Here is a 13,552-nt window from a genome sequence, read left to right as displayed (position 1 = left end):
AGTCGCTCCTAGAAGCACTAAAGAAGGATCAACAGCCCACAGCGCCAGGCGCTGTACAAACCAGGGCCAAGACGACAAACCTTGCCTCTGAGAGCTGAGCAAGAGCTCTGAGCTCCTGCGAAACCACGTTGTAGCCACTTGGCTGGTGGGTCCGGCTCACTGAGGGTTGCCAGATTTGGGAAGAGGAATTCCCCCAGCTCAGACAGGCAGGGGCCCTGGGGCAGACTTCACCTCCCTCTGCAGCGTGGATCACCTGGGCACATCTCAGCTAATCCGTTTCCTGGCACCGCGAGGGCCTCAGGCATTGGGGCCCCCTCAGTTTTGCCTGTTCTCTGCCTGATCCCACTCAACACAGAGGGAACTGGGTGAAACTGACCGGCCTGCGCTCTCCAGGTCAGACCGGATGATCTCAGGGTCTCTCTGGATCTACCAAACAAACTGGGGGAGCTGGCAACACACAGCACAAAGGGGACAGGCCGGAAACAGAGATGCCAGGTCATCAGCAGGGCTGAGGCAGCAGGAAAGGACTAAGCAGAGAGTGCACAAGCACAGGGCTCTCCCATGGAGTGGGAAAGCACACAGGGCCTAGGAGGCTGGGGTATGCCCCATGGGATAGGCACACAGGGCTGCAGCATGGCATAGTGGGGTGGGCACAGCACAGGGGGCAGCAGGGTGGAACACAGCGCATGGGATTGGGGCAGCAGAGCTATTGCACGGGGGGCTGGGGCAGTTGGGGGATAGTGCACAGGGAGGGCAGGAGCACGGATGTCACTGCACAGGGAGGCTGAGGAAAGGGGGCTATAGCACAGGGGTGTTGCAGCAGGGAGCAGGGGAGGTTCATGCAATGGGGCTGGGGCTGCAATAGGAAGCACGGGTCATGCAATGGGGCCGGGCTGTTGCAGTGGGGAGCAGGGGTTCCAGTGGGGCAAAGGAGAGTCATGCACTGGGGCCAGGTGTTGCAATGGGGGGAGGGGAGTCATGCAATGGGGCCGGGGTGTTGCAGAAGGAGCTGGGGTTGCAGTGGGGCAAGAGGGGAAGTCATGCCATGGGGCCGGGGGCTGCAGAGGGGGGAGGGGGAGTCATGCCATGGGGCCGGTGGTGGGGCAGGGGGAGTCATGCAATGGAGCCGGGGCCTGCAATGGGAAGCAGGTGGGTTGCAGAGGAGCGAGGGGGAGTCATGCCATGGGGCAGGGGGTTGCAATGGGGGGAGGGGGAGTCATGCCATGAGGCGGGGGGTTGCAATGGGGGGAGGGGGAGTCATGCCATGGGGCGGGGGGTTGCAATGGGGCCGGTTCCCCCCTTGCACCTGGAGGTGAAGACCTTGGAGCAGCTGACGGAGGGGCTCAGGTCGCACATGGCCCGGTCCCCGGGGTCCCGCTCCCGCGAGCTCTCCGCGTGCAGCGCATACAGGGAGAGCGCCAGCCCCAGCGCGCACAGCACGAGCCGCAGCGCCCGCTCCCAGCCCGGCGCCGCCATCGCCTGCTGCCACCGCGCGCCGGGCACGGGCTCGCCCCCACTGGCGCGCGCACCTGCCAATCAACCAACGGCTCCGGCCCATTGGCTGCCTTCTCAGGAGGTGGGACAGGGAACCAAGGGATTCTGGGACTTGTAGTTTTATGTACCCAGTGGAGGAGACGGGAGCGCTATGGCGCTTATGGGGGGGGGGGGGGGGTCTAGTGGTTGGACCAGAGCCCTGGGGTAGCAGGGGGCTCCGGGGGCTATTTAAAGTGCCGGGGCTCCAGCTACCTCTGCTGCCTCGGTCCTCTAAATAGCCGCGAGAGCCCTGCAGCTTTCCCAGGGCTCGGGCAGCTATTTAAAGGGCCAGGGTGGTAGAAGCAGGGGGGGCCCTGCCCGGCCCTACCTGCAGCCAGCCCCTGCCCTGCCTCCAGCCCCGCACCCCCTGCCCTGCCCGCACCAGCCCCTGCTTGCAGCCAGCCCCTGCTGCAGCCCCTGCCCTGCCCTGCCTCCAGCCCCGCACCCCCTGCCCGCACCAGCCCCTGCTGCACCCCCTGCCCCGCTGCCAGCCCCGCACCCCCTGCCCTGCCCCCACCAGCCCCTGCCTGCAGCCACCCCGCACCCCCTGCCCCCACCAGCCCCTGCCTGCAGCCACCCCGCACCCCCTGCCCCCACCAGCCCCTGCCTGCAGCCAGCCCCGCACCCCCTGCCCCCACCAGCCCCTGCCTGCAGCCAGCCCACCAGCCCCGGCTGCACCCCCTGCCCTGCCTCCAGCCCCGCACCCCTTGCCCTGCCTCCAGCCAGACCCTACCTCCAGTCAGCCGCTGCCCTGCCCCTGCCCTGCCCGCACCAGCCCCTGCCTGCAGCCAGCTCCACACCCCCTGCCCGCAGCCAGCCCCTGCTGCACCCCCTGTCCTGCCTCCAGCAAGGAATATATGTAATATATCATTTTGTTTTTATTTATATAGTTATGGAAAGTAAATAATACATGGAAGAAATGAAAGGGGTTTTTACGTCTTTTTTTTTTTTAGTCATCCCTGTTGGGGCCCCGCCTAAAATGTTCAAATTGGGCCCCGCACTTCCTAAAGCCAGCCCTGGAAAGGACTATTCAAGTTGAATGGCCCATCAAGGTACACTTAGCTCACAAGGAAGACACCCAGCTGCACCTAATGGACTTCCCTGTGAACGTTCAAACTAGAGTGTGGGTAATAGCTTCTGCTGTGATTAAGCAAAATTATGCACGGACCTGTGACTCCATACTCCATCTTCACCTGTCACGTTCCACAGTAAGAACAATGGGATTCCCTCCACATGGCAGAAGCTATAAAAGGCCATGGAATTTTTGGAATCACCTCCATCAGGCCCCTTTCCTGCTCCAGCCTCTTTCCTGCTCAAACCTCTGGACTATGCACTTACACGAAAAGGAGCGTTCTAACCGGGGAACGGAGGACCTTCCAAAGATTTGGAAGCAACCAGAGACTTGGTTTATTCCATCACTGCTACAAACCTGAACCAAGAACTTTGCAATTATTGTATGTATTTGATTCCTTTAAGCAATTTTAATTCTCACCTTTCTTTCTTTCTTTCTTTCTTTCTTTCTTTCTTTCTTTCTTTCTTTCTTTCTTTCTTTCTTTCTTTCTTTCCAGGGCCGTCCCTTGGGGGATATGGGGTCTGGAACAACCCACCCCTCACCTCCATCACAGGCCCCAACCCTACCCCACCCCCTCCCACCTCTGCTCCGCCCCCTCCCTGCCCCCTTCCACACCTTCCCCCAAACCTCCTCCCCCGAGCGACGTGGCTGGTAGCCGTTGGAGTAGAGCATCCTGGGGCCGGTTTCTTCCATTTCCCACCGATGCCAGTGAGTGCGGGAGTGGGCCCGACCTTGCTGCCAGCACCGGCCTCCCGCTAATCCCCCATACTTCCCTGGGCCTCTTTCTTTCTTTCTTTCTTTCTTTCTTTCTATAACTAAGCCTTTAGATTATATACACAAGGATTGGCAACGGTGTGATTTTTGGGTAAGATCTGAGTGTGTGGCAGGTCCTTTGGGATCAGAAGAACCTGTTATTTGAGGAGACAGGTTTTAAAGAACCACTCAGCTTTCAATCCAGTGTTTTGGGGGGTGATACAAAGACTGGAATGCCTCAGGAAGCTGCTTTTTTGACTTCTTGTTAGCCAGTGTGGTGAGACAGAAGTTTACTGTTGTGGCTGGTTCGGTATATCTTTTCGGAGAAAAACCACCAGCATTTTGGGGTGTATTTACCCTGTTTCTCAGCAGTGTGACCTGAATTTGGTATTCTCAGTTGCAACCCACAATGGTACGGTTACAGATGGGCAGCTTTTCTCACTTGCAGCCTCCCTGCAGAAGGAACCCGGACACGGCCCGCCGACTGATCAACCCCTCTGAGACTTGAAAAACTTCTCTCCGTGTTGGACTGCTTAAAGCTTTGCTTTGCGCTGCCTCTCCAGTCACAGGCCACCTGCACTGGTGCAATACGTGGGGTTGTCTCGACTGGCTAAGGCAGACTTGTAGGAGACAGATGGCAAAAGGAGAGAGACAAGTAAGGTGAGGAAGGAGAATGAGGCCTGAGGGGAAGGGTGACAGCAGAACCCTAATCTCCTATCCCAGGGGGTGTTTAGGATTTAGCCAAAGCCAGTGCACTTGAGGATGTTGGCTGGTTCCCCCTCTCCGATTAGCCCTGTTCTCATGATGAAAGATGAGCGGGATGATGAAAGACCAGTGGGGCCATGCTGGGTCCCAGGAGACGGTGGGTGAGACATACCCCAGGGTACAGTGCGGACTGTTGAACTGCTGAATTCTCCATCCCAGGACATGTTTTACACTGCTTCCCTGGGTGAACAACAAACCCCTCCATGCTCTGCTCACACCCAGCCAGCCACCAGATTCAAAGTCACTCCCAGCGATACAGCACTGTGTGCGACTAGCCAGCCAGTGATGAATTAAAGTACATAGCTACCCCAGCCAGTTCTCTACTCCCAGCCTTGCACCCCAACTGTGCGTCTTCTACTGTCCAGTCCGTACACTGTGGGGTACAAGCTCATCAGTGCCTCATCCCAGCAAAGGATGGTGATTAGGGAACAGCCTGGTTATCTCAAGTGAAATCCCCCGAACTCTTCAATGAAAACACACCGGTTGGGATAAAAACAAGTCTATTAACTAGAGCCAGGTAGGTTTTAGGGATCACAAGTGAGAAAGGCATGAAACGTCTGAATTGGTTACAACAAAAATAAAAGGTAAACACGCATTTTAAATCCCAAACTTTACCAAGCTAAGGAAGACTTGTAGCAAATAGCTTTTCTCACCCCACCCGATGTTGCAGGCAGTTCACAGTTCTTAGTACCCAGCCTGGATTTCCTTCCAGCCTTGGTCCGCCCTCCCCACTCCAAGGGCCCTGTTGCCTTTCAAGCCATCTTGTTGCCTTCTCAAAAGATGGGAAAGGAGAGGTGAAAATGGAGGCATTTCTTCCTTGTTCCTTTGTACCACTCTCCTCTTTGAAGTTCACCCCCCAGTCGTGGGGCAGGCGACAATCAGTCTGTGGCCTTAGTGAGCGTCCAGCCGTCCTTCTGGTGAATTGTAACTCTCTTGTTCCCAGCTCCACAGCTGGTGAATGGCCGGCTAAGCAATTACTGGCCACTTAGCACCTGGCTCTGAGGAGCTAGTCTGTGGGCATTTTCCAGATTTCCAGCATGGTTCAGTAACAAACCCATAGCAAAATCTCATAACTCCATACACAATGTTGATGCACACAATTTAACAGGACAATAATATGCAGGAGACCATCACTTTTCATGGGACACCTCACAGGGCTTGTTCTTTGTACAAAATGTATCATCATTTTGTAACAGTGGTGACCATAATAGCGTAGACCAGTAGGTCTCAAATTTCTTTCATCAGGTCCCCCTTATTTGTGTCTGTTGTCATTTAAGCCCCCTACCCGAATCCCACAAGTAGATATACAGCCTCCTGGCTCTGAACCAGCCCCTCTCAGTGGTGCTGTCTGAATGCAGAGGGGGCTGGGAGAAGGGGCAGACGGGGAGAATGAGGAGAGGCAGCACCTCTCTACCCCGATGCTCTCCCTCGCCTCTTATCCCATGATCCCCAAACACTCAATAGCCCTGTGACGCAGCAGGGAGTATTGACCTGGGAATCTTGCAGGGGAGTTTTACTGGGACTGTGTGGGATGGGAGACTTTCCTTGAGGGAAGATACCTGAGAATGTAACATGAGAGCCCAGGAGGGGGTTTGGACACCTGCCCAGGAAACTGGACAAAGTCTGGGGGAGGAGCTGGGGGGAGGGTGGGTGAGACGGCTGGAGGGGGTTTCAGTTTTGGAGCTGGCTGGGGAAATGGGGGAAACCCCAGGACTGGGGCCTAAGCTCCCTACCCCCCAGAAGGACTTGGCTGAGGTGTCCTCGTTGTATCTACAAGCTCTGTTTTGGACTGTGTTCCTGTTGTCCAATAAACCTTCTGTTTTACTGGCTGACTGAGTGTCACGGTGAATCGCAGGAAGGGGTGGGTGCAGGGCCCTGAATCCCACACACTGTGTGACAAGCCCCAGCACACAGCTCCCCTATTCCTAGGGTCTCTCACACCTTTGTGGATTCTCTAATGTTTAATGAGGTGCGGTAGCTGAAGGAAACTTTACCCACAGGCAAGGCATTTATGAAGTTGTGACCAGGGTCCCGGGCTGGCGGGACACACAGAGATTGCTCAGTTAGGGCAAACTGCAAAGAATGGGCCGACAATCCTCAAAACTAGTGGCTATTTCACTACTTAGATTCACCAAGCCAGCAACAAAACAGCTATCCCCTTTTATCCCCTCTGCCCCTCATTATTCCTGGGGTTTGCTCTACAATAGCTTATTGGCAACACAGAGGCCAAAGAACAGCTCCCTTAAAGCAACCGGGCCTTGGGATCACTCCCAGACAGTGCAGTTAAACATGATGGGGATTACTGAAAATCTTCATCATATAAAACGTTCTATCAATCCCGAAGGATCAGAAAAATCACCCAGCAAGTTAAACGATCATGCAGAGATCAATAGAGTCCTTAGGTCAGTTTCACTGTAGAGATGGTGCATTAAAATTGCAAAGCGTCTGTTTTAGAATCACTTCATCAGGTGAACAATAGGCTTTTCAAGTAACCTTCTATTTCCTAAACATCACTGGTAATTAATTACATAGATTAAAATTAGGTAAATATCCATAAAGCAGTTAATAGACATTATTACTCCCAAGTTTTATCTATATGTTAATATTTCCTTTCCATCTCAGATTTAACAAAATACAACCCTATACAGGAACACTTTGGTTACACTGTTAACCTCTAACAAGATGTAAGTAAACGTAGACTATTACAATTACTAGCTTCTTCCAGTTCTTTAACCATAAAAGTTTACATTTCAAAGCTCTAGCTTATCTAATGTGGAATGGCTCTAATTTCCATTTACACACATTTCTAACATGTGTTCTAAAGGTTGAATCTAGGTCAATTAGCCTGCAAGTTGCTTAACCGTTTCTGGCCATGTGTCACAGAAGTTTAGATCCTATGTGGATTCTCCCATGTTTAGTGAGGTGTGATCTCTGTGTGTAACTTTTCCCACAGTCCAAGCACTTATGGGGTCGCTCTCCAGTGTGGATTCTCTGATGTCCTATAAGATGTGATCTCCGTGTGAAACATTTTCCACATTCCAAACACTTATGAGGTTTCTCTCCTGTGTGGATCCTCTGATGTGCTCTAAGATCTGACCTCTGTATAAAACCTTTCCCACAGTCCAAACACTTATGGGGTCTCTCTCCTGTGTGGATTGCCTGATGTTTAACAAGGGATGACCTCCGTACGAAACATTTTCCACAGACTAAGCACTTATGGGGGCTTTCTCCTGTGTGGATTTTCTGATGTAAAACAAGGGATGATGGGATTCTGAAACATTTCCCACAGTCCAAACACTTATGGGGTCTGTCTCCCATGTGGATTCCCTGATGTTTAAAAAGATCTGACCTCTGTATGAAACTTTTCCCACAGACTAAGCACTTATGGGGGCTTTCTTCTGTGTGGATTCTCTGATGTAAAACAAGGGATGATGGGATTCTGAAACTTTCCCCACAGTCTGAACACTTATGGGGTCTCCCTCCTGTGTGGATTCCCTGATGTTTAAAAAGATCAGACCTCTGTATGAAACCTTTCCCACAGTCCAAGCACTGATGAGGTCTCTCTCCTGTGTGGATTTTATGATGTAAAACAAGGGATGAGGTGCTAATGAAACTTTTCCCACACTCCACACACTTGTGAGGTCTCTCTCCTGTGTGGATTTTCTGATGTTTATCACGGTCTGATCTCTGTAAGAAACTTTTCCCACAGTGCACGCATTTGTGAGGTCTCTCTCCTGTATGAATTCTCCGATGTTTAACAAGGTCCGATCTCCGAATGAAACTTTTCCCACAGACTAAGCACTTATGGGGGCTGTCTCCTGTGTGGATTCTCTGATGTAAAACAAGGTATGATATGATTCTGAAACTTTTCCCACACTCCATACACTTGTGAGGTCTTTCTCCTGTGTGGATTCTCTGATGTTTATCAAGGTCTGATCTCTGTATGAAACTTTTCCCACAGTCCATGCACTTGTGAGGTCTCTCTCCTGTATGGAATCTCTGATGTTTAACAAGGTCTGACCTCCATATGAAACTTTTTCCACAGATGAAGCACTTATGGGGTCTCTCTCCTGTGTGGATTGCCTGATGTTTAACAAGCGATGACCTCTGTATGAAACTTTTTCCACAGTCTAAGCACTTATGGGGGCTTTCTTCTGTATGGATTCGCTGATGTAAAACTAGGGATGATACGATTCTGAAACTTTCCCCACAGTCTGAACACTTATGGGGTCTCCCTCCTGTGTGGATTCCCTGATGTTTCAAAAGATCAGACCTCTGTATGAAACCTTTCCCACAGTCCAAGCACTGATGAGGTCTCTCTCCTGTGTGGATTTTATGATGTAAAACAAGGGATGAGGTGCTAATGAAACTTTTCCCACACTCCACACACTTGTGAGGTCTCTCTCCTGTGTGGATTTTCTGATGTTTATCACGGTCTGATCTCTGTATGAAACTTTTCCCACAGTGAATGCATTTGTGAGGTCTCTCTCCTGTGTGGATTCTCCGATGTTTAACAAGGTCTGATCTACGAATGAAACTTTTTCCACAGACTAAGCACTTATGGGGGCTTTCTCCTGTGTGGATTCTCTGATGTAAAACAAGGTATGATGTGATTCTGAAACTTTTCCCACACTCCACACACTTGTGAGGTCTTTCTCCTGTGTGGATTCTCTGATGTTTATTAAGGTCTGATCTCTGTATGAAACTTTTCCCACAGTCCATGCATTTGTGAGGTCTCTCTCCTGTGTGGAATCTCTGATGTTTAACAAGGTCTGACCTCCATATGAAACTTTTTCCACAGACTAAACACTTATGGGGTCTCTCTCCTGTGTGGATTCTCTGATGTTTAACAAGGGATGACCTCTGTATGAAACTTTTCCCACAGACTATACACTTATGGGGTCTCTCTCTTGTGTGGATTCTCTGATGAGTAATTAGTTCTGACTTCCAAATGAAACATTTCCCACACTGAAGGCATTGAGAGGGTTTCTCTTCTGTGTGGCGTCTCCCATGGTTATTAAGGTCCAAGGGATTATTGAAGCTTTCCCCATGGTCCGAGCATTGAAGGGGTTTCTCTCCTGTATGGATTGTCTGATGTGTTACAAGCTGTGAGCTCAGAATGAATCTTTTCCCACACTGCAGGCAGTCCCTGGGTGTCTCTTCCTTGGGGTTTGTCTGCTGTGCTCTGGGATCCTTGTCTCCTCTCCCACAGTTAGTAGATTCATAGACTTTCTTCCCTGGGTGGTTTCCCAGCAGCCTCTCTGACCTCTGCCAATTTTCCCAGGCTTCTACCTGTTCCAAGCACTGGGAAAAATTCCATGCAGCACTTCCCATAAAGGTCTCCCGTGGTTCCACTTTACCAGGAACTTCTGCATCATGATTCTCCTCTTCATTCTCACTCACTCTCTCATCACCTGCTGGGAGAGAGAGACAATCCAGACAGGAGTCATTGTGCTGGAGAGAAAGAGGAATAGCACCAAGGGAAAACCCAACACAAAGACTGAGGAATTGGATTCTGCCTCTTCTTCTCACCCAAACACTCACAGGGAAGGAAACCTGGAAAGGAAACTCCTGCAGCTAACAGGGTGGGTGGAAAGGCATGAGTGATATATGCTGACTACAGTGTTTCCTTGGGTGAGAGGAGGAAGAACTGAGGGCATTACTCACACCATATTTTTGGGATTCTGAACTTTTTCCTTCATTCCCCAGATGGTTTCTGTGTCAGCCCTCACCTGTGCGGTCGCCTCTCGGGATCTCCCTTTCTTCGCAGGCCTGGAGATCGGGCACCCACGGCTCTTCCCCTCGTTCCAGCCGGGCGATCAGTTCAGGTTTGGGAATGGGAAATCCTGCGCAGGGGTGAAATCAGACCAGATCAGGGTGTTACGGGACGCTCCATATGCTTTCTGAAAATATGCTTATCGATATGAATATGACATAACTGGAACATGCTTTGTGCAAAAGGTCCCATGTAAGGGATCATTGGAAAAGTTGTAATCTACTGAATATGGTTTTCCTATTTGTATGTATGTATCATTCTTATATTTACAGTTAGGAATATGAAGTACAAATCTAAGGTCCCATTGTAATTATGCTAAGTGAGGGTCATTAAAGATACTTGATTGCTGCATTTATCCAGAACAATGGGCTGAGAATGGTTTTGTTTACCTGTAAGTCCTCCTGTGTAGGTGAGGATCAGCCCATGAAAAATGGAGACTGGGGTCTTACAGAAGCATGGGACCATGTCACCTGATACTGGAATCCATTTTAAACCGTGGACTTTTCCATAAGGAACTGGGAGGGGATCAAGGGGATCAAGCTGGAACAAAGGACTCCCGCCTTTTGCTAAATCTATATAAGGGGGCTGCCAGTCGTGGTGAGGAGACCCCTGCTTATCACCCAAGATGTCTCCTGGAACTAATGGATACTGAACAGCGGAAAGGATTGGGCCCAGATTAGAAATAAGTCTAGTCTGTGAAAGAAGGTTACTGAAACTTTTGTGAGGGCGAGAAACTATTATTTGTAACCAGTTTCTAGTGTATTAAGCTTAGCCTTGCATGTTTGTTTTATTTTGCTTAGTGACTTTCTTTGTTCTGTCTAACAGATGTGTTGGAGCATAAGCTTTCGTGGGTGAATACCCAGTTCGTCAGACGCTGACAAAGTGGGTATTCACCCACGAAAGCTTATGCTCCAACACATCTGTTAGTCTTAAAGGTGCCACAGGACTCTTTGTTGCTTTTTACAGATCCAGACTAACACGGCTACCCCTCTGATATTTGTTCTGTCTTTTATTACTTAAAACCACGACTTTTTATACTTAATAAAATCTCTTTTGCTTGTTAATAAACCCAGTGTAAGTAGTTGTTACTGGGGGGGCAAACAGTTTGTGCATATCTCTCTTTTAGTGATAAAGAGGGTGAACACTTAGGAAGTTACCCTGTATAACATGTATACAGAGTAAGATGGATTTATCTGGGGTTTAGATCCTATTGGGGCTGGGTATCTGAGTGCTGGAGATAGGTATCTTGCTGTGCTGTTTTCAGTTAAGATTTGCAGCTTGGGGGTGTGGCCCGGACCGTGAATCTGTGCTGCAGCAGGTTAGCGTGTCTGGTTCAACAAGAGAGGGTACTGGGGGCCCAAGCTGGCAGGGAGAACAGGCTTAGTGGTCATTTCAGCACATCAGGTTACAGTCCCAAGGGGATCTCTGTGACTGAACTCTTCGCACAGGGCGCATGGAGCATTGGGGGAGTGTCTGTCACAAAGGGCACTGTGGAAACGGAACCTGTCCCCGTGCTGTGCTGGTGGGAATATGGAACCTAAGAGGACAGGAACATGGTCACTGAGCCGCCTTGGGGGAGGCAGGCGTCTGGGGAGGTGACGGGAATTTTTACACCCTCACTAGGAGTTCCCAGGATCTGTGTGTGATGTAGTGCAGTCTATATGGTTTTATAAAAATATGGTAATGAGTGAATATAATGTAACTGGGATATGCTTCATGCAAAAGGTCTCTTGTAAGGTATCATTACAAAATTTATAATCTACTGAGTGTGATCATCCTATTTGTATAAATGTACCACTCTTGTATCTGGGACTAGAAATATGAAATATTATTCTGAGGGCCGATTGTAATTATGCAAAGTGTGGGCCATTAATGGTCGTTTGGAATCTTAATGGCTCCCATCAACTAGGACAATTGACTGGGGCTCTGTTTGCAGGCAGGCCTTCCTGTGAGTCAGGCTGGGAGGAATGAAGGCTTGGGGTCTTACAGTGACATGTGATCCTGTCACCTGAACTGGAATCCATCTTTAACCTGGTGCTTTTTCAGTAAGGGGGAGGTGGAAATCCAGAGAGAGACAAAGGATTCCCGCCTTATGTAAAAGATATGTAAAGGGGTGGAACAGAACAAAGTGGGAGAGACATCATGAAGAATCCCCTAGCTACCACCTGAGCTGGAACAAGAGCTGTACCAGGGGAAAGAATGGTGCCCAGGCCTGGAAGGTGTCCAGTCTGAGGAAAAAACTTACTGAAGCATCTCTGAGGGTGAGATTATCCAAATTCAGTTTGATTAGACATAGATTTGTGCATTTTATTTTATTTTGCTTGGTGACTTACTTTGTTCTGTCTGTTACTACTTGGAACCACTTAAATCCTATTTTCTGTATTTAATAAAATCACTTTTTACTTATTAATTAACTCAGAGTATGTATTAATACCTGGGGGAGCAAACAATTGTGCATATCTCTCTATCAGTGTTATAGAGGGCGAACAATTTATGAGTTTACCCTGCGTAAGCTTTATACAGGGTAAAACGGATTTATTTGGGTTTAGACCCCCATTGGGAGTTGGGCATCTGAGTGCTAAAGACAAGCACACTTCAGTGAGCTGTTTTCAGGTAAACCTGCAGGTTTGGGGCAAGTAATTCAGACCCTGGGTCTTTGTTGGAGCAGATGGTGCTGAAGTCCTGAGCTGGCAGGGAAAACAGGAGCAGAGGTAGTCTTGGCACATCAGGTGGCAGCTCCCAGGGGGTTTCTGTGATCGAACCCGTCACACTGTGCTCTCTGGGGGACTTGCTGACGCACACCCAGCTCTGGCATTAAACCTCTGCCTATTTCTAAACCTGCAGAGCCCAGAGCCCTCCCCATGGCTGGAGCTATTTCCAAGAAGGGAGGTCAACAGGGAATTGAATCTATTTCCCCATGTTAAGTATCCTCACACCTTTTTGTCAACTGTCTGAAATGGGCCATCTTGATTATCACTACAAAAGCTCATCTTAATTATAATAGCTCATCTTAATTAATTAGCCTCTTAGAGTTGGTATGGCAACTTCCACCTTTTCATGTTCTTTCTATGCTATGTATATATATCTTCTTACTGTATGTTCCATTCTATGCATCTGATGAAGTGGGCTGTAGCCCACGAAAGCTTATGCTCAAATATGTTTTTTAGTCTCTAAGGTGCCACAAGTACTCTTGTTCTTTTTGCGGATACAGATTAACACGGCTGCTACTATGAAATGTGTCTGACTGGGAATCAATACAGACAGGACAATGAATGAATTCTGTCCCTTTGAAACCTGGAGGGGTGGGGATGAGCTGGCATGTCCATTAGGTTTTGACACCTGTAACCCATTGGAGAGGGCACGGAGATGCAGGTCTCTCTCACGGCAGCTGTGCATTATGCAAAACATTCCCCTCAGATCTAACAGACCAGGGAAGAACCTGACCAGAGTCCGACACGCAGACCCCACGGCTTCTAATAACCGAGGGGACGGGAATCCCTTACCCAGCGAGGTCACCGTCTCGTAATTCTCCTGCATGACATCCCTGTAGAGGGCTCTCTGAGCGGGGTCCAGCAGAGCCCCCTGCCCCTGGGTGAAATACACAGCCACCTCCTCGAAGGTCACCGGCATCTGAAACAACAAGAGTCCCCCAC

At 49.8% G+C, this 13,552-nt stretch overlaps 1 protein-coding gene across 1 annotated transcript; it reads right to left on the bottom strand.

Annotated features, from left to right (window-relative positions):
• Positions 1 to 6,058: 6,058 nt before the first annotated feature.
• LOC135888211 (zinc finger protein 585A-like) lies at positions 6,059 to 13,436 on the bottom strand. Its single transcript, XM_065416021.1, has 6 exons — positions 13,403 to 13,436; positions 9,856 to 9,969; positions 9,416 to 9,537; positions 8,901 to 9,067; positions 7,747 to 8,816; positions 6,059 to 6,159 (listed from the first exon to the last, which is right to left on the bottom strand). The coding sequence occupies exons 1-6, from the start codon at positions 13,434 to 13,436 to the stop codon at positions 6,059 to 6,061; spliced, it is 1,608 nt and encodes a 535-aa protein (XP_065272093.1).
• Positions 13,437 to 13,552: the final 116 nt, after the last annotated feature.

The sequence above is a fragment of the Emys orbicularis genome, chromosome 13 (genome assembly GCF_028017835.1).
Source record: "Emys orbicularis isolate rEmyOrb1 chromosome 13, rEmyOrb1.hap1, whole genome shotgun sequence".
NCBI lineage: Eukaryota > Metazoa > Chordata > Testudines > Emydidae > Emys > Emys orbicularis.
The sequence above is the reverse complement of the archived record's forward strand: the minus strand, read 5'-3'. Positions and strand labels throughout refer to the sequence as shown.

Bases quoted from the DNA above. Each gene is read 5' to 3' on its own strand.
- LOC135888211 (XM_065416021.1), bottom strand. From the start codon at position 13,436: ATGCAGGAGAATTACGAGACGGTGACCTCGCTGG. The intron at 9,970-13,402 runs GTAAGGGATTCC...ACCCCTGCGCAG, and splicing joins CGAGACGGTGACCTCGCTGG to GATTTCCCATTCCCAAACCT. The intron at 9,538-9,855 runs GTGAGGGCTGAC...CTCTCCCAGCAG, and splicing joins CCCGAGAGGCGACCGCACAG to GTGATGAGAGAGTGAGTGAG.